Genomic DNA, 21955 nt, shown 5'->3' with positions numbered 1-21955 from the left:
CTTCCAAATGTGCTGCCTTTTCGTTGTCGGTGCTTCCAAATGTGCTGCCTTTTCGTTGTCGGTGCTTCCAAATGTGCTGCCTTTACGTTGTCGGTGCTTCCAAATGTGCTGCCTTTTCGTTTTCGGTGCTTCCAATGTGCTGCCTTTTCGTTGTCGGTGCTTCCAATGTGCTGCCTTTTCGTTGTCGGTGCTTCCAAATGTGCTGCCTTTTCGTTGTCGGTGCTTCCAAATGTGCTGCCTTTTCGTTGTCGGTGCTTCCAAATGTGCTGCCTTTTCGTTGTCGGTGCTTCCAAATGTGCTGCCTTTTCGTTGCCGGTGCTTCCAAATGTGCTGCCTTTTCGTAGTCGGTGCTTCCAAATGTGCTGTCTTTTCGTTGTCGGTGCTTCCAAATGTGCTGCCTTTTCGTTGTCGGTGCTTCCAAATGTGCTGCCTTTTCGTTGTCGGTGCTTCCAAATGTGCTGCCTTTTCGATGACGGTGCTTCCAAATGTGCTGCCTTTTCGTTGTCGGTGCTTCCAAATGTGCTGCCTTTTCGTTGGTGGTGCTGCTGTCTTTTCGTTGTTGGTGCTTCCTTTTTTGTTGACTGCGCGTAGTACAAAATGTAGTGATTGAATATTTACTAGTTTATCACCTCTTGGTGTTACTAAAATATTTTACAAGGTTACTTGGTCCTTTAGAATGTATAAAAATGTCACGATGGATTACGAAGGTCATGTGGTCCTGAAATGACTAGCCTATACGTCTGATAATGACATGACTCGGTCTCATGGTCTGAAGGCAATTGATCTATATGTGTGGCTTTGTACATGAACGGCTTATATGTTATTCAGATTATTGAAAAATTAGACTTTCATAATAGGCTAATCGGCACTGATTTAATTCGTTGGTCCGGTATATTGACTTGAGTTGATTTTCGTAGAGTGAATGATTAATAAACTCCGCGAAAGGTAATGGAAAACAGAACCTAACATGTATTTAATAATTAGTTACAACTGTCTCTGGTCAAGAATCTAACCGTGGACAGGGATCCATCGATTCGATTTGTAAATTAATAAATGATTTTTTCGGAGACTATTGGAATTTTTCCCGCATTTCTAGCTAAATAATTACATGATTTCAAGATGGCGGTCAAATTTTAAGGTGGTGGGTACCTCAGTAATAAATGATTACTACACTGTAGCATGTTAGAATAAAACTAGCATGATGGTAATACGAGTACACGCACAAGATGGTGTACTCCAGCAGGTGGTCGCTCCTGGTAGCATGTACTGAACATAAAATGACGGATCTGTGATGGACATCAAGGACAAAGTCAAATTTCAAGGACAAAGTAAAATTTCAAGGTCAAAATCAAATTTCAATGTCAAGGTCAAATTTCTAGGTCAAGGTCAAATTTCAAGGTCAAGGTCAAATTTCAAGGTCAAGGTCAAAGTTCAAGGTCAAGGTCAAAGTTCAAGGTCAAGGTAAAAGTTCAAGGTCAAGGTCAAATTTCAAGGTCAAGGTCAAATTTCAAGGTCAAGGTCAAATTTCAAGGTCAAGGTCAAATTTCAAGGTCAAGGTCAAGGTCAAAGTTCAAGTTCAAGGTCAAAGTTCAAGTTCAAGGTCAAAGTTCAAGGTCAAGGTCAAAGTTCAAGGTCAAGGTCAAAGGTGTGGTGACCAGATAATTATACTACATGATATCGGCACACTCTAGCACACGAAAACAAGATGGTGGTCTCCAGTGGATGAAGACAAGATGGCGGACATGATGTCATACCAGTTGACGATATATACCTTGGTATTGGTGGTGATAGATCAGTCTAGGTAGCTTTCATGGAGGAAGGATCGACTGTTTACTCTCGTCGGGAATCGAACCAAGGACGTACATCGATATAATCAAACAGAATTTAAATACGTTAATTTTTTGATGAATTTTGGAATTTTTTTCATTAAAATCGGATAATAAATAAAGATTTTCCAGATGGCGTCCAAATTTCAAGATGGCGGACATGACGTCATACTACCTGATGGTATATGTGCATTGACATAAGTGGTGGGGGTCAGTCTGCCAGCACCCCGCCACAGGGGAAGGATCGGTCACCATTTTTATTTTTTTTTGCCCTCACCGGGTTCGAACCGAGGACTCCGAGCTCCGTGTCGTAAATATATGTTTTTTCGATATTTTTGTTTAAAATTTTATTAAGTGAATTTTTTTATAATTTTTAAAAAAATTTTCATTAAAATCGGATAATAAAAAAGTTAAAGATGGCGAGCGTAACGAAAATTGCAACGGTGACGTCATAATTCAAAATGGCGGATAACACATCGACGGAATGTTCGAGAACACAATGGCGGATCTAAGATGGTGGATCCAAGATGGCCGTTGGGGTCAAGGTAAAAGGTCAAGGTCACATCCTGATAGAGGCTTAACTGAGGCTTGAGTTAAGGATGCTTAAGCCTCTATCAGGACATTTCTAGCCGCTGGGATTTTTGAGAAATAAAACGGGAAATTTTCCCTCGAAACGGGAATTTTTCCCTCGAAAACGGGAATTTTTTTTCTTAAAACGGGAAATTTTGAGTCATTTTGAGTCATTTTTGAGGACTTTAGAGGAATTTTTGCCGCCGTGACGTCACAAATCCAAGATGGCGGACTCCGACACCACCACCACCGCCTGAGGCCTGATCTCGGAAATACTATTATATACTACTATTATATTATCAATAACATTAGGGATCCTTACTAAAAGTCCAATTTAGAATCAAATGCGTTGGAGGGAGTTAGATACAACATGCAGTACACGTACGAAGTGTGTGTTGACAATGCCGCAGGCGCTAGAAGTTATTTCCTATTGCCTATTAACATTGTTGCCACGCACTAGATGTCTTATCATTCTTAATTTTTCCATACAAGTAAAAAACACCCGTGTGATATTAACAACGAAGCAATCAGTACCCTCATAAGAGTTCAATTAGTATTTAAATACTTTTTATCACTTTAAATCGCAAACCTAAACTATTGTTTTTTTTTACTCTCTCTGTGTTTAATTTGTTTTTTATTGCCCTTTTTTTCAAGTATATTTATTTTACAGACTTGAAACTTCACAGTAATGTTCCTTATGTTACGCAGGATGACATTTTCCGAAAATTAGATCCCATGGGTGGTTAAAACCAGGCAACAGTGGGTACTTTGTCTGCATGAGAACAGGATTTTGCATTGTTCATGCCTTCTGCGTCTCCATGGCAACGGGCATCGCGCGGCAGTGGCGTACCCACAAGGAGGGGCATGTATAATGAGCGGCGCAAGAGTGATCTGCCTGTAGACTGCCGTAGCGAAGTACGGGTAGGTACATCAGTTGTACGTTACGTGCACGAGTCGGGAAACCATCGGTGCTATTCATTTTCTCTCCGGTACATTATACAGCATTGTAATAAATGTTCACTGAATTTTTTTTATTTACCAATAGTGTAAATGGGAGATGTGGCTTAATTTTTTTCCATTAGTATAACCGTGCGAAGCCGGGTCGGGCAGCTAGTATTTAATAATCGGACTTTTTTTTATTCAGGGAAAGGTTTACAGATAACTTTAAATATCGGAGGTGCTGGGACAACACAAAGCATAAATTCCCGGGAAGGAATCCGAACACACAATTTTTTTTTTTAGTGATAAAGTTATTTTCAAGTAAATATTCAAAAATTTACAAATACCTGTAATTTTACATGGATATTTCTGTACCACTTATAAAAATAAAGTTACCGTGTATTTTGGCCGGGCCATTCAGGTACACGTTTGCTGCCGCACTGGATGGTTGCGACTGGCATAGTGACAGTAGGAATAGTCATGTACCTACGTGAAATGAACCCAGCCAACCGCGAAACACACACAATGCTACAATGTTGTGGCACACAGATTGTCTGAAAATCTTTTCCGCGGAAAATACATGACCCCGCTGATCCCCCCCAATTATTTTCGTCTGATCCCCTAATTATGTGTCATTTGACCAATAGTCGCTTTTCCTACATTTAGGTCAAATGACTTTCGGTCTGTTGACTGCCGTTCTTATAGTTTTCGTGCAAATATTTATAAAAATTTGTAATTTTGTTAGTCTTAATTTTAAGTTTGAGACATTTAAACACTAAAATAAACTTAAAAAAAACACAGCTTCAACACATTATCGCCTTAATTTGTTATTTCCTTAGCAATGCACTGTGCAGTTTAAAGTGAATTTTTAAAATGTTTGCTAAACTGCCCACAGAAAAATTTAATATTTAGTCCCTTTTTTTTAGCGTATGTCTCATAAAAATAAATAAAATTAGAAAGAAAATGAAGTTGATCCAGTTTTATAATGTAATACCCCACCATAAATACTTAAATTTATAATTACAACGTCAGTAAATACCTGAGCATAACTGATTTCCTCGGAGATCTCCAATGCAATGTTGCGATAGCTACCCCAGCATCCTTTGCTGTAGATATTCATCAACAAATCCTTTTTCAACTGTGATTCGTACAGCGGGTTGGAGAGCGAAAATAATGGTGCTTCATTGTCTTGCACAAATACGCATCTGTAACAGTTTCATTGCATCAAAAGAAAATTATAAACACTAATGGCAGTGATAATGGTATATTATTTTTATGCTAGCAAAACAAAACTCGGAGTGAAAGCACGTAACAAAGTTAATGCTCAGCGCAAGTATCCGCTCTACCTTCTGGATCTGGGGTAGAGCGCCTGCCTTGTGACTTGTAGGACCCGGGTTCGCACCCCGGCTCCTCCAAGGCGGATTGCCCAGACAAAATGGTGGCATTTTCTCTGGTAGGCATACAATCCCTTGTTACAAGTCAGGCTACCAAAGAAACGGTGGGTGGAACAGAAAAAAACCTTCCAGGTGGCTTCCAAATTGAGAGCTCGTTCCTTTTCTTGGGCCATTCCGGGGGTTTCTCCGGGGGAACGGAGTTTTGCAAAAATATTTTTTGTAGTTTTGTAGCGTTTTAGTTTTTAGTAACTGTAGCATTATCATTCTACTATGTTATAAATAAAGCTCAAACAAACATTTAAAAAATATTTTAATTAAGTGTGCATCAGTCAGTGAGTGGTTGTGTGTTCAACCATTTATCAGTATATATTTTCTTGAAGTATTATTGATGGTTAAATTCTAGTCAGAAATCTTTGTTTTGTAGTATTTTAGCAGATTTTGACGAAAAAATATTTATAGGCACATGAATGTTATTCCTAAAAATATTATTTCTGAAAAACCACGTAGTTCTCAACCAGGAAGATCGTCTTTAACACACACATGTTTGTGTGTATATATATTAATTATCTTACAAATAGACGCTTTGCAGTCAAATTTGCAAATGCAATTTCATGGTATTAGATGTTCCGCAAAGTAGTAGTTTACCTCAACTACTCTTTAATATTTAAGAAATGTTATTCCAACTGTAATCGGAATTGATCAAAAAAAGATGCCGAAGAAAAAAAAAGGAAATATGTTTGTGAAACTATTCAGTAAGATATTTCAGATGTCCAGATCTGGTTTTCAAGTTAGCAAACTACGATGACATTTATTGTATAACATTTAAAAAACTAATTCAATTAATTAGAATTATCACATATTAAGAAATGACTTTAAACTTGGTCTCCACTTTTAATACCATTGAGTTATAGTGGATGCCAAGTTTTAATTTTCACCAAAATATAGATAATACTATAAGTTGCACTTATTAAATTTATAACTTTCTCTGCATCAATACCTGATTGTATATTTTGTTCTTCAAATCGATTAGCTATGAAGTTGAATATTGTGTCGTAATTTGGAATTAAATATCTAATTTTTTATTGTAATATAATTAAAAGTATGCTAAAAAATTTAAAATAATATTTTAAAATTTCAGGATTTTAAATTCATTTTAAATATGCTACATTCCTATATAAATTAAATTTGCTTGTTCTGTTTACTTGACGTTAAATCAGTGATACACATTTTATTATATACGTTTTATTACCATTTTTGATGCTTCATACATAATATCTCGGTTTGGATTAAGAATTTCAACTTGCAATTATAGAATTAGTGACATTTTTAAACCCATTAGTTATTTAAAACTTTTATAATCTACATACTATTTATTTTGTACACTCCATTTTAGTTTCTGTTTAAGATTTTTTGAAAACCAAAGTAACCAATTATAACCAATTAGTTAATATGAACTTTATCAATCTTTATTTATCTGTGTGCTTTGTCGTTTCGTGTTTTGTCGTAAAGTTATTGATATGTATCAGTGTATGTTTAGTGTTAATGTGTTTTTGGTTGTTATTCTATGTGCTTATATGGTACATATTTTTTATGTATGTGTCTTATAAGTGTTGTAAGGCACGAAAAACTGAATTTCAATTTGATCTGACAGATTTGAAGAAGCAGAATAATATGTTACGCATAGTAACATTTTTTTTATTTCCTAATTTCATCAAAGTTTATTTTTGAAAGTCTGCAAGCCTGTGCAAAGCCCACCAACATTCGATATACGAGCCTGTGTCTTCCCTAGAGCGCCTGTGCTGCTTTACCAGTGCCAACAAACTACACTACACAATAATATTTCCCTCGAATTTCAGAATCTTAAATATACATTTTGTAGACTTTAAATAATTTAATATGGACATTAAAAATCTTAATATCTGAGTTTTTTGTGTTATGTCACCCTAATAATGAAACCATTACATAAGAAAACCCTTGAATATATGCGTTGGATTTGCACTCATTAAATAATGATCTACAATTACTTCAAGTATTCCAGTGTGCGAAAATGTAAATTCTATGAAGCTAGTTACATTACGATTTTACGTGTAAGGCCGTTTTCCTCATTCCGTAGAATGTATAAGAAATTTTGGCAGAATTCTCCTTCGTGCATGGAAAACTACCATATGTATTTTTTTTTTAATCGTCGTTATAAGACTACAGTTCTGCTCCCTATAACCCATTTTTGGAAACATTTCTTTCTTCTCGTCCACAATCTAGACATTATTTGTAATTGCAACTATCACCGTCAGAAGCACTTTCTGTAGATAGAGGGTTGACAGCGCTACCTACCGAGTATTCTATACACTACTTCGAGGGCTATGCCGCTGTACTCTTTCCATAGTCTCGTCCTTTGAATGTATGGCAGATTTCCTTTATGGTACTTTTCCGCCTTTTTCGAAGAGGCCAGGAGGAATACTGACATTATGGTAGGTTTCCAGTATGGTAGTCTTCCGCGCCCCCCTCGATTGGTGCCGGATTACAGAATGTGTCAAACCAAAGAATGCCAGATTAAAAAATTTACTTAACGAAAATACAGTTGTCCAAAAAAAAGTCCCAGTGTCAATGTTATATTACAACAGAGTAAATTAGACTACTCACAACAAATCATACATCAAATTCAAGGTAAACTAACCTAGTTTTTTTTTTACAAATGTTCAATATGTGCATCTTTAGTTATATGGCTTAAAGTCCAATTCTTCCCACACTTTGGTTAACAAGCCCGGAGTAATGGAAGCAATAGCCTCTCAAATTCTTTGTCTGAACTCTGGCAAATCATTAGGTAGCGGCGGAACGTAGACACGATCTTTTATAAAGCCCCCGAGGAAAAAAAAAATCGCATGGCGTTTTATCAGGAGAACGTTGAGGCCATTGAGAAAAGAGCTCTGTGGTCTCGATCATTAAGAACAATCCAACGGTCAGGGACTACGACGTTCAACCACTCTCGTACAAAGAGATTCCACTGGGGAGGCGTTCCATCCCGTTGTGAAATAAAGTTTACAGGTTCACCCTCTTCTAATTGGGGAAATAGACATTCTTTCGCGCGGCAAGCGAGAAAACTACAAAGCAGTACTCGCACATGCGCTTATCTAAATCTGTTTGAGTTACTCTTTAATTGTGATCTTGAACCAACACACTACATATCTTACGGTTGATACTATTACAATTTTATAACTGGGGCATTCTTTCATGGACACGCTGTGCATACCGCACAAAGCAAACGTACCTGAGATTGTGTCCTCCTGGCTCCTTTGTGATGCAGTTCACGAGACCCACCACGCCACTCAGTCTCTCTCTCTGGCAGAGGAGTATGACCCTAGAGTCTTCGCCGTCGTATTTTTCGAGTCCACATTTCAACCTCTCCACCCAGTCGAAGTTTCTTTCGGTCATGTGTACCACAACAGCTGGTTTCAGATCTCTATGCTGAACATACAAATAAGAAATATATATATATATAATCAGTGTTTTAGGGTTAGAAAGTTTTTCAAACAATTTGAAAAAAAAAAACAAGTTTTTGCACTGCCATGCAGAAAAAAAATTATCTGTTTTTACAAAATACTTCCTTGGAATGTTTGTAATATTACAAGAAAGATGTTGTAACTTTGTAGACACGCGGCTATGGTTATTTTTGCATATAGGAAATACGTTTTTACGAGATAATACTGAGTATTTCTTACAAAAGTTAGCACATGATTTTTATTTTTATTGATGTTTCATTTAAGCATAAATTTTCCATTTTATTTGGTTGTATCATGATAATTATGTGCGCAGTAACACTATAAAGCTATTCAGGGAACAGTTTACAAATAACTTTAACCACTGGATATACTGGGACAAAACAAAGCATAAATGCCCGGGTAAGAATTCTAATACAATATTGCTACGAACAGTATTTGATAGTGATACAGTTTATTTTTCATGAAAATGTACAAATATCTGTGGTTTACAATCATAATATGCTTGTAAACCACAGATATTATATGTGTTCCATTAAAAAAATTTCAGTATGGTAGCAAAAGACTTATTTGAAAATCGTTTAGCGCAGAACTGAATTATTATGGGTAAAGAGCTTCAATTTGAAAGCTAAGCCTACGGCCTAATATAACTAATATAAAATACTATTGTTTTACACTTTGGCATACAAAGTTTTCTACAAGTTATTATTTAGATTGGCTGACTATAACTACGTAGTTTTGAGCTTTTTTCAGAAATATTAAACTCCGTTGATTAAATAACAAAAATAAGATTACGTCTTTATGACAGTATAAACCTAATTAGAGTAATACCGAGAACAAAGTTGAAGATTAAAAGTCTCAAGACTTTTTGAGTACCTATTGCAAGTAAATACTTTCAAAGTACACGTACTGTAAGAAATGGTTATCACATAGAAACAAAAATTACATCACAGAGAAGTTTTTTTAGCGTGGTGTCAGAGAGGGATCAAAAAATATGTTGTGGCCAGAACTAGAGACCAGTGAAGTGTTCCTGACGAAGAATTGTTAACAAATACTGAATGATGCGGACGAATGGATGGAATTTATTGACAACCAAGGATATGGAAGGAACAGAAATCTACCGATGATCTCGTCAATACATAAATATTACAACAAAAAAAAAGCTTAAACTATATTGGCTAAAAAGCCAAATGTCAAACTCGTTTTGTAAGAAACAGCAGACGTGAGTAGTATGGTTCTGGCAGTCCTGATTTTGTGGCCAGTCTGAGGATTGGGATTGTCGACCGCCATCTTGGATGTATAACGTGCCGGGCGCCATCTTGCATGACCTTTAACGTGAAAATTTCCCCTCAAAACGGGAATTCTTCCCCGGAAAAGGAAAATTTTATAAATAATTTAAGTAGTTTTTGGGGAAAATGGTAAATTGGAAGGTAGAGGTCATCCAATATGGCGGCTGTGACTTCACAAACCCAAGATGATGGTTACAATCACAATTCTCGGACCGGAACCGTCGTCAGTAGGTACCTCTAGAACCATACTCCTGACATATTGATTTAGGAATTTTTTTAAATACTTAGCTATGACATTTGCTGGCTACACTGTGAGTCATAGAGAAATCTCGATAATGGGCAAGAAAAAGATGACTATGCAAAACTGAAGAAATTAAGCCATAATTAGCCTATGTCAAAAGTTAAATGCATACCCCGCATAGCGACTCCCGTGGAAGGAATAATACTTAATATTTTCCACGGAATTCTCTTCGGGCGGTCTATGCGTTTAACTTTTGACATCAGCTGATTTTGGCTTATTTTCTGTGTGTTTGTGCATTAATTTTTTTCTCTCAAAGGAATAGCTAACAGTTCACAGGGATGAAAGCTACAACCACAACACGAACAGTTCCGAAGTTTACGAAAGTAAAAGTTTAGGTTAGGTTAGGTTACCTTAGGTTATCGTAACTAAAAAGAAAGTTTTGTTAGTTTAGATTAGGTTAGATCATCGTAACTAAAAAGAAAGTTTTGTTAGTTTAGGTTAGCATTATTTAAAATACTTTATGACAGTATGACAGTTTTTGACGTGACAACGTCTAATAAATTGATAACGCCGGCTGCACGCACGAAAAAGTGTCCCGTAACGCACATTGTCCCACTACGAATGTCCCACTACGGATGTATCCTGTTATGCTCATTGTACGCATGCGTGGTATCTCTCTTCCACTCGATTGGAACAACCATCGATTTGACTTTTCAATCATATTTTCGTCGTTTGAATTATTAATATTATGTAATTTAACGATCGTCCACCGATTTTCAGCACAATAGGTACGATTATTAATTTCCCGCCTTCCACTATAAGAAATAAATATGGCGGACTACATACGTTTTTAAAACTTCCACAACACAAAACAAAATTTTTATATTTATATATACAACATCTGAAACAATAGTTTCTAATATGGCCTCGTGGCCGTACGCTTAGCATCGCTGACTACCAATTAAAAGTTTGACGGATCAAATCCCGGCCACTGCAGTACTTTTGTTTTTGTACTTGTAAAAATAAATACGGCACGCGCGACACTACAAAAGTAATAAATATATTTGAATTAATAAATGCAAATAAAAGTAAATTTATCAATTAAATTGTAGATTTCATTTCACTTCTTCTTTGTATCCATACAAAATAGTGATAATTCAATAAAAATGATTCAATTTTATTCATAAAAGTATGCAGAGGTAGATTTTATAATACAAAACATAGAAAAATTTAAAAAAAAATTTTCCTCAAAGAATATAATATTATTAATGCCTAAATGGTTTGGTTGCAAAAACCTATTACGGCTCAGTCTCAGGCCGAATATATTTCATTTTCTTCTGGATAAATCATTTCATCAATGTTTTGTTATGACGTTGTCACCTTAAACTATCGTCCGTGAACCGACTTTACAGACAAATAATTTTTTTTTTTCCACGAGTGATCGGCAAACCTCGGAGAACTTCGGAACTGTTCGGGTGTGGCTCTCGATCTCTGTGAAACGCAGGCTTTCTCCGTTCGGAGAAGCCCACCTGACGTGTTGCCAGGCGGGACTACCGTCCGGAACCTTACCTTCCTGAGCAGGGAGTACACGTTGGGTCCGTCCCGCTGGACTGACAGGATGTGGAGGCCCGCTGCCTCGGCCAGACCCTCGTCCGGGGCGGACTGCTCCTCCAGCAGGACGAACGCCCCGTCGTCGACGGCTCCCGAGAGGTTCCCGAACCCCTCCGAGAGGAGACGGTACCGGGTTCCCGACGCCAACACGAGGTGGGCGCCTTTGGCGCCGGACCCTTCTTCCGCGGAGGAACCGCGCTTCGCGTCGTGCGCGGATCGTTCCTCCGGGTCGTGGCAGATCACCGTGCACTGCACCTGTCGACCGGACCGCGGGGGTTCACTGGGTGATTGAGGGGTCCCAGCGTGATGCGGGAGACTGGGGCAGGCGCCAGAAGTCATGATGACGACTCCAGAGGGCTAAGGGAGCAACCAACTTTCTGGTCAGCTGAGTCCTGGTTGCGTATGCGGCGTATCCGCATCCATGCCCAATGGGTGGCCCCCAGCCTTAAAATCCTATTAGGCATGAAGGGTGGGTTATCAAATGGGAGGAGAGATCCTCAAAACTTGCACCTGTCGACGCAGTTGAATTACAGCACACTGTCGAAGCCTCTGTGCTTCTATGCCTCTACGCCTCTATGCCGTGGTCCTCCTATGCTAGGAGCACACTCCGAGGGGTCCCCGCCCTGTTGACGAGTGGAAGTGCTGAGGCCTCGTCAGGGGCGTATGTGTGTTAGTGAGGCGGGATGATAAGCGCGACGCTCGCTGGTGCTTCTAGCGCGGTGTCTCCTCTGGACTGGCGCGCAGTCTTCTCGTCGTGCACAGGACAACTGTGAAATTTGAGCGGTGACCATAACATTATATTGCGGGGAAATGAAGATGAAGGTGTAATGCAAGTCCCTTAAGTGCTTTCAAGAATCTGTACCGGTTGTTTTACGCCTAAAAATTACTCTGAAAACATGCGTTTTAGCCATTTTTAACTCTTCTAAAAATGCAGTTTAAAAACTTAATCCGAAATCATGAGTACTTTTCGGCCCTCAGCGAACTCTTAAATGCTTTTCGTAAGTAGGCTCCTTTCTGATATCTCGAGTAGTTTTGAAATCGCGTTGTTTTTCCTGAAGCTCGGCGCACAGTGTGTGTGCCTGGGTAGGTGGAGCCCTTAAGCTCGGGTACTAGCCTGCTGAGCTAGTAGAGGTAGGATAGGCCTTAGCTGGATCACGAGCAACTGGGTGACCGAGGGGTCCCAGGGATGTGAGAAGTGTGGTTCCGTGACGGTTCCACTCAGATTCCACAGAGGGGGCTAGTAGCTCTGTAGGTGGTCTGGGGGTTCACGGCGGAGCTGGGGCCGAAGTTGGGAATGGGTCTCCTCAAACCTCTCGTCCTAGCCGCGCGCTCGCCAGTAACATGCCGCGATTGGAAATGGCGAATCTATTTCCCGGTTCTTGGAACCCATGTTGTTGGGCGCTGGTAACAGTGTCAGGCATGTAAAAGACCCATCTTTCTCCTAACCAGGATAACACCCTAACGGGATCACATGCCTGGGGGAGTATTGATGTATCCTATGAGGTGTGAACTTAAGTTACATGTCAAGCCTCTAATGCACACCGAAACGACACTGCATCACGCCAGTTAGCCTCTCTAACTGGCGGGGAACTTCACTCCCTCCGCCGGATTAGGTACACGTAACATTTTTAGCATTGCACTACCTGCCAGCTCACAACACAGGCCCGTGTGCCAAACTAATCCAAAAAGACACGCGCCCCCGCCTGTCGATTCAAATGATTCTGCACCGGTGTGGGGTGCGCCTGAATTGCAATGCACTGGGCGAGTTGTAGATAATTTGGATTCTGGCCTCGCCCACACTTTACTGCCCCGGATGGCAATATGATGAATCGGCGGGGGTTGACACAATTCAAAACGTAAATGGAAACATGACTGAAGATGCCCCGAATTTCGACGTGTGACATCTTTAGCTTCCGGTAAACGGCATTTGGTGGGAGTGATTTCATGAACGGAACGGAAGTAGAACGAAACGGAAATACGTAACCTAGGTGCTGCGCATCTGCTCACAAAGCAAAAGCAAAACTTTATAGTATTAACTGTTTAATGAATTTTAACAAGAAGGGCGGTATTTTAGTAAGATTCTTAGTTGAAAGTCATGTCCGAAACCGGGGTTTCGTGTTTTTTGAGTTTTTTTTTTTTTCCCCATGGCCGTTTTATTGTATAGTTTAAAATTTAGTCTCCAAGTGTAATGATTCGATAGTCTTCATAGCTGCTCCGTCAGCGAATTCTAGCGGCTTCTTCTTCCTGATAATTCATGACTTTATATTTAAATTGTGTCAACAACAAAAAAGCCTACCAGAGAGTTTTTGACTAAACTACCCTTTTAAAATATCAAAGAGTTTATAATTATAATCCAAAAACAATTTGGAACTGTATTTAGTAATAATTTGTGCTGGTTTAACATGAAGTCACAATTATGCAATTCTAATCCATGTTCACTCTTCATGTTCAAAGCCAGAAAACTGTTGAATGACTTACCAAAAAACTTTAAATTCAAACAAAAAATTATTTTGAGAATGTTTCTGCACTAGTGCGTCAATGAGACATAGATTAACAATTATAGTTAGTGTAAACACATTCTTTTTTAATGATTATTTATATGATAATATTATAAATATTTTTAATTGTTTACTGTGCATGTATGAAATACACGTATTTGTTGAAAATGTCATCTTGCTGATATGTCAATGGGTAGTAAACAAATAAAATAAATAAAATATAACACAAAAACATCTGCTAGGTTTTTAAAGTTTACAGGCAATGTTATTGTTTTAATATTAAAAAGAAAGAGGTTTTATTTTTCTGCAAGAATGCTTGTTAAACTTTCTAGAAAACAAATCCTTTCTATATATATTCGTAATGATACAATATAACGTGACTCAATAACCGTTAAATAAGTATACTTACATTTGACATTGGTTCTTCCTCCAAAATGCGAACCACTCTTTTGAATAAAGGTTTGATTGGTTTTATGTTGTTCATGAACTGCACTAAATTAATTTTGACTTTACTATGAATATTCTCAAGAACAATCTGTAGAAGCACACTCAACGCATGATCTTTCCCTTCACGAAATGTTACCTGAAAAATTAACAAAGGAATGGTTGTCAGATCATTGGTTGAAAAAAAATTATAATATACTGTGTTAACAATGTTGATATTTCAGAAATAGTAAAGGCACATGACGAAAATAAACGTTTTTGCTGCAATTTATTGTTGAATTCTAAGTAAATGAACGAGCATTCGAAGCTGAATTTAGTATATGATTAATTATATTTTTTTCTACGAAAGCATTTTTGAAATAAAATAGCAAAACTAATTACCATTAAATTTAAAGTAAATCTGGAGAAAACGTTTAATTTACAAAAGTCTTATAGTATCAATGATACGGCATAAAGTACAAAAACCCTGGAGATCAGGAAAATAAAAATAAAAGGAAATATGGTCAGAGCTCTAAATGTGAGGGAAAGGTGAAATAAGCCTGTTTGTTATCTTTAATTTAGATAAAATTTAAAAAAAAAAAATTGTATCTATGTTGAAATGTTTTAGGTAAATTTTACAGTGCAAACACATACATTCCTTATAATTTAAAAACCACTACTATAGCCCATTAATGTTTCAACATATATGTTCTACTCGGCATCTACCACTTCAATCTTTTGAAATCCAGATTGTTTTTCGTATGCAATGAAAAAAAAATGTTATATGGCACCTTCAAAATTTCTTTATCATTATAGATCTCCCCAAATATATCGCGTTCACAACAAGAAATATGTTTTATATCCAGTAAGTTACTTACTTTAGACAGAAAAATTTTGTTGCCTCTAAAGAAATATTTTAAAGGCAACAAAATTTATGCGCTTTCAACTCAAAACTTTTGATAGGGTCTATATTTACAAATATGTTTTTCAGAAACTGTATTTTCAGTATGTGATAAGGTACGAACCACCATATATTTCTTAAATAACTATTATTCACATAAATACAGAAATAAAAATTGCCAGTAAGAAAAGTATTTTATACGACTACAAATTACATATTTTGGTTAAGATATTTTTTTACAATGAATAAATAGGTTTATTATATTTTTTTTTCTTTTAGCAAATATATTGCAAGTGCTTATCAATAATTTGGATTTTTTTTCTGTTAGCTGCATTATAATTTTTTATTTCCTTTACTTATCAAAGCATAGCAATTTTTCTTAACTCTATTAGATCGTTTAGATTAAAGTGGATTTAGATTTTTTTTATTGCTCTGTATGCTCCTCAATTGCTGTGCATTGCAAAGTAATAAATAAGAATATTAAAGACAGGATTTCAGCCAAACACATTTCATTAAAATTAAAATTAAAATAAATTAATACAATTAAATATGAACCAACGCTTAATTTAAATATAAATTATAAAATTAAAATAAATATAAAATTAAAATAAATAAAATATAAAATTAGATTTAAATGAACGCTTAAAATAAACAGATTTTTTTTACCTCTTTCTGGCCGTAATTGATGTAGGGTACGAGGCAATATTTTTCCAGTTTAAGTTTTTCGGTACGTCCGTTTAGCATAGGCAGTGTGCTGGCCTCAACACCGTGTACTTCCACGCCACCAGCTTTGGTGACGCCAATGTTTCGGTACACGCGTACCGGAACTGGCGTTGCCTCGTCCGAGACGTTCTGCATGTTCGGGTTGATGACGATTTTCTGTATCGTTTTCGGCAACAGCAACTCTTGGGAATTCTTTTGCAGGACGTGAAATTGCAGCACTGTGTCTATGAAAGCAACCCAGTTGTTCTGCCAAGTCAACTGGCCATTTAAACCTGGAAAAATTGTCGATGTCGCACTGTTACGTGTGCACGAGTACAAACTAAACTACCATATTTTATCGCATATTGAATGGTAAAATGTTCGTGCAATAAACATGAGTATCAAAACAAACACATGGTGATACAGTGCAGTCTCGCATGAAAAAAAAAGTGATGTAACTGTTGAATAACTATTAATAAATACTTAAAGATATCAATAAAACATGCTTATAGAATTAATACGAAATATTTTTGATGTTTGGCATCTTAACTCTCGGTATACGGCATTTGGTAGGAGTAATTTCGTAATTGGAACGGGAATGTGTGACCACGGTGCTGCCATCTATGGTGGATGACGTGAACCAAAGTTCACACAGCCATAAGGGAAACTTTATAGTTTTTACTGTTTAATGGTTTTCTACAAGATGGGCAGTATTTTTTAATTAAAATCCTTGTCGAAAATCATGTCCAAAGCATGGGTTTAGTCTTTAATTTTGATCGTACAACCGACTTTTTTTTTACGTGATAACGTCTTATAAATCGATGAACGCCGGCTGCACGCACGAAAAAGGATGACTCATTCTCACTTTCCGCCTGAGCCGAGCGTGCAAGAACCGGCCAACCACCGTGCGAGAAAATCTTCTATAATATCAAACAGGTTAAGGCGGGTTTTTTTTAACTAATTGTTCGTGATTATATTTACACAAAATTATTTAAATAAAATTTTGCAAAAAAATTTATATAATTTTTGAAAATTAAAAAAATATGCAATTTTTTCTTCAATGTTTTCTTATGACGTTATCGCGTAAAAATATCGTCCGTAAACCGACTTTACAGACAACCCCCTTTTTTTTTAAGGATTAAGGGTTGGGGAGTGAGAGGGGTGATCATAGGACCGCCACTGAACTTACGAGAAGCCTAAGATGTACATCAAGTTCTGTCCCTGCCCGAACACGCCCGAATATTCACCTTCGGCCAACCTCGGGGATTTGTTTAATTTTTTGCGCAGGAAAAAATGAATTCAAATATTAAAAGTGGCCGGTTAGGTTCGCTACATTAAAAAACCCTATGGACGGTTAGTTAGGTTAGTATAGCTGAATTAAAATAAACAGAGAAATATAAATATATAGGTATAAATAAACCCGAGGTTGGCCGAAGGTGAATATTCGGGCGTGTTCGGGCAGGGACAGAACTTGACGTAGGCCTACATCTCAAGGTGGGTTTACGATTGAAAATTAAGAATTAAGACTTAAGACTTAGTCGTGTACTTACCATATGACTCTATGTAAACTAGTGGAATGGTTTATGATTGTCGTGTGTGAATTTTGACGGGTCGTGAGCGAACCATATGATGACTTAAGACTTAACAGAAATGGTTTTATTTTATATTTTTCGTTAAGACTAAAGGGAACCGGCCGATCACAACAAACCGGAACCTTTCAACCGGAAGTTTATGTCTTATTATTGGACCGAGCGAGGCAGTATTTTGGGTTAGAATTCGTACATTGGTCATTTGTAACCATCATCCATTTCGAAAAATAGATACCCCGTTTGTCAATAACCTATTTCAAACCTGCTTCTCCGTTTCGAACAATGGCCGACCGTGTGTTTTGTGCTGTGATTGTTTAGAATTAACGACTTCTGTGTCAATCATGAACTGGGAAAAATGTAGTTTTGACTCAATCGTGTGCTCGATGTTAAGTTATGATTCTTGAGGAAATCAATCGTAAACCCAGCTTTAGTTGTTATTTACGCGTTAGAGCGCAGCTCTGTCGCCCGCTGTCATTCCCCGCACCCCCCACCTATCATTCACTGCAGCTCAAGTTCGTTAAACGGGAGGGGGGAAGGGGTGTTTGAAGAGTTCGACACTTGTCCGCTAGGGGACCACCGCAAGTCGATGGCCCAAGAGATGGTGGCGATTGCGGCGGTGAATTAACCAACTACCTCAAAACCGTATTAGAAATTTTAACCTGGGCTGGCGACTTCTATACAGTATATATATTCAAAGATCAAACTGACAAGCCCCATATTCTGTGAACATACTGTTACAAAAATTGAATCTATTGGGTGCAAATAAATAATTTAAATAAATTAAATAAATAAATAAACTTACACCGGCTGTCGGCAGTCGCGATTCCTCTGAAGAGCCCTCCGTAGTCGTAGCCCCTGAGCCGCAGGTCCTCGTACACGTCTTCTCCGGCGAGGGACGGGCCGTCGCCCTCCTCGGAGACCTCGACGCACGGGAAGGAAGGGTCCAGCATCGCCCTGCACACGTCCTCGGGCGCGTGCACGCGTCCGGAAGCCGCCAGCGAGCCGGAGACGCACACCTCGAAGTTCCCCGAGCCGACGAACACCTTGACGGAGAAGGAGACGGCCCCTTCCTCCGGCAGGACGGTGGGCCGGTGGAAGCGCACCGTGTCGAACACGACGGCGAGGCTCTGGTGCTGGCTCTGCTGGCGTCTCGTCGAGGCGAACGTCTTCCACACCAGGTCCTGCGACACGGGGGGGGGGGGGGGGACTTCGTTGACGTGACGACGTCTAAATAAATCGATGAACGCAAGGGGCTGCACGCTCGAAAAAGTGTCCCGTTACGCTCATTGTCCCGTTACGCTCATTGTCCCGTTACGCTCATTGTCCCGTTACGCTCATTGTCCCGTTACGCTCATTGTCCCGTTACGCTCATTGAAAGCTTGCGCCGGCATCTATCTCTCTTCCTACTCGATTGGAACAAACCGTCGATTTGACTTTTTTTTTCGAGGCGCGTTGAAACTTGAAACACTCCCATTCGTTTCCCCACTTTTTTCCCTATCATCGTTCCATCCTCAACAGAATAACACAGATTGGAAGAAGTTAAAATAGCAAAACATGTATAAAGAGTTATAGTTAAAATAATATGTTCGTCAAAGAAATAAACATATTTGAATTAATGAGTGCAAATAAAAGTAAATTTATCAATTGAATTGTAGATTTCATTTCACTATTTCTTTGTATCCATACATGATTGTGATAATTCAATAAAAATGATTAAATTTTTATTCATGAAAGTATGCAATCATTTCATCAACGTTTTGTTATGACGTTGGTCGCGTTAAACTATCGTCCGTGAAACCGACTTTACAGACAACCAATTTTTTGTGTGTGTGTGTGTGTGTGTGTGTGTGCCTTGGAATACTTGGAATAGCTTACCAGATAAGCAGAAGCCGGGAACACGATGCGGCCGTCGATGCTGTGGCCGGTCAGGAACTGGTACTCCTCCTTCCTGACGTCTACGTCGAACACGCGCTCCCCGATGCAGGTCGTGTCCTGCCGGCAGACGAGAACATCAGTCGTCCTTCGAGTCCCGCGAGGGTCCACCCCCGGCCCTAACACGCGCCGGTCAAGTCCACGTTCCACAAGAAGAGCCTATGATCTTTGAATATATATACTGTATAGAAGTCGCGAGTGGATAGGATTTACTCTACGTTTTTCAGGAGCGTATGATCAGCAGCTTGGGAACTTCACCGCTGCAGTGCGCTGCCGTAACGCCCTGTATCGTCTTAGTTGTTATTTACACGTTAGAGCGCAGCACTGTCGCCCGCTGTCATTCCCCCGCTCCCCCCCACCAATCATTCACTGCAGCTCGAGGTCGTTCAGCGGGAGGGGGAAGGGGTGTTTGAAGAGTTCGACACTTGTCCGCTAAGGACCACCGCAAGTCGATGCCCTAGAGATGGTGGCGATTGCGGCGGTGAATTAACCAACTACCTCAAATCGTATTAGAAATTTTAACCTGGGCTGGCGACTTCTATACAGTATATATATGTATATTCAAAGCTATGATGTACATTCTGTATGGCACAGACCCGAACAAGCCCGAATATCTCTACCTTAGGGCAACTTCGTCAGTTTTTTTTGTTTTTTTGTTTATTACTTTAGAAAAAATTGTGGATGGTTTGGTTTACGTTAGGTTAGTACCTATAGCTACATTAAAAATACTGTCAAAATCATTTTAATGCCGACGTTGGCCGAAGGTAGATATTCGGGCTTGTTCGGGTCCGTGCAATACAGAAATTACATCGTAGACTTCCCAGGCCTCTTCAACGCCTTCGTGTAACTTCGGTGTTTTTGGAAGCTAAACTTCTTTGGGACGTTTTCGTGAAACAATTGATGCGAAACGTTTCTGACGCAAGGAAAGGCCGAGAATAGGTACCCGGCCAAAGACATGGGAAGAGAGCACTATGCTATATATGTTTCTGGGCTCGTTGTCGTGTTCTATTTGTGTAATAATTCAAACCCCACCCCAAAAAAGAAAAGAACCGACATAGAGAGACGAACGAAAGGACAAAACAGAATGTGTGCATGCGCTTATTTCAGAATATATATATTATATATATGTATATATATATCCTATACAGTCAGCTGTGAGTGCCTTGAATTTTGAATTTGCTACGAGCGCGTTCAAAAAAACAGCGTGGTGAGCGCTGTTGAGACCATTTCCCGCGTACATAGCGCTACGTGTTACGAATTTCATATTTTGTTCATAATTTTGGCGTGTTCCAAATGGTAGACTTGTTTCAAGAAACAGTAAAACGCACAGCTTTTCTTCATGGTTTGAGCATTTCAACAGCGAGAAACATATTGTTAATTAATCATCGTTAATAATTATTGATCCCCGGAGAAGTTATTTTAAAGTGAGTAAAAATTTAGTTAATTCATGTTTATTTAAAAAATGTCTTCTTTCTTTCTCTCTCTCTCTCTCTCTCTCTCTCTCTTTCTCTCTCTGACGTTTTACCCCTTACTATATACTTACGAGACGAGGTTTAAATTGCCAAAGAAGTTTCGCTTCTATCACGTGTACTGAGTTACACGCGCTCTATTTTTTTAAGTTGAAAAAAAGCGCGGGTTTAAGATGACCGTCCGGCTAGGTCGCCAATGGATGTTAACGCGCCAATTACTAACATCTCAAAAGTTATTTAAAGTGTCTGATTACAAATAGAATATAAGAACCACTGCCCTTGCCTATATACTTTCGATGGTTTTGTCTAATAAAGTGTATTGTTTTGACAGTGAAAAAGACTAAAACGGGAGTTTTCGTGGCATAAAACATTGTTACAAATGGAATAGGGAGGTGAAAGAAGCCCTTATATTCAATATTTCATCTTAAAGTTCCATACAGACGTTACCAACGCGAAGACTGCACGCCAGTCCGGAGCCTGAAGTGTAAAGGCGAAGTGCGCGTCTGATGCGCGAGCCAGTGTAGCCCTTAAGGTGGGTTTACGATTGAAAATTAAGAATTAAGAATTAAGACTTAGTCATGTACTTACCAGATGACTCTATGTAAACTAGTGGAATGGTTTATGACTGTCGTGTGTGAATTTTGACGGGTCGTGTGCGAACCATATGATGACTTAAGACTTAACAGAAATGGTTATATTTTATATTTTTCGTTAAGACTTAAGGGAAGCGACCAATCACAACAAACCGGAACCTTTCAGCCGGAAGTTTATGTCTTGGTATTGGACCGAGCGAGGCAGTATTTTTTGTTAGAATTCGTATATTTGTAATTACGAATTAATTTAGACATGAGTGAACATTCTTATGCAAGAGAATTTGACATTTCAGTAGAAGATGATGTAATGATAGAAGAAAAATAGATATCCCATTTGTCAATAACCTATTTCAAACCTGCTTCTCCATTTCGAACAATGGCCGACCATGTGTTTTGTGCTGTGATTGGTTGGAATTAACGACTTCTATGTCAATCATAAACTGGAAAATGAAGTTTTGCCTTAATCGTGTGCTCGATGTTAAGT

General features: G+C 38.6%; 1 protein-coding gene across 1 annotated transcript in view; it reads right to left on the bottom strand.

Moving 5' to 3' along the window:
• Positions 1-21955, bottom strand: part of LOC134538264 (fatty acid synthase-like) — a 104476-nt gene that overhangs the window by 25239 nt on the left and 57282 nt on the right. The window contains exons 15-21 of the mRNA XM_063379415.1: positions 19353-19469; positions 18280-18658; positions 15853-16181; positions 14272-14445; positions 11323-11619; positions 7995-8191; positions 4375-4540 (exon numbers count right to left, since the gene is read on the bottom strand). Of these exons, the coding sequence (XP_063235485.1) occupies positions 4375-4540; positions 7995-8191; positions 11323-11619; positions 14272-14445; positions 15853-16181; positions 18280-18658; positions 19353-19469 (1659 nt within the window). The remainder of the gene's footprint in view (positions 1-4374; positions 4541-7994; positions 8192-11322; positions 11620-14271; positions 14446-15852; positions 16182-18279; positions 18659-19352; positions 19470-21955) is intronic.

Source organism: Bacillus rossius, chromosome 13, assembly GCF_032445375.1.
Source record: "Bacillus rossius redtenbacheri isolate Brsri chromosome 13, Brsri_v3, whole genome shotgun sequence".
Classification (NCBI taxonomy): Eukaryota; Metazoa; Arthropoda; class Insecta; order Phasmatodea; family Bacillidae; genus Bacillus; species Bacillus rossius.
The sequence above is the reverse complement of the archived record's forward strand: the minus strand, read 5'-3'. Positions and strand labels throughout refer to the sequence as shown.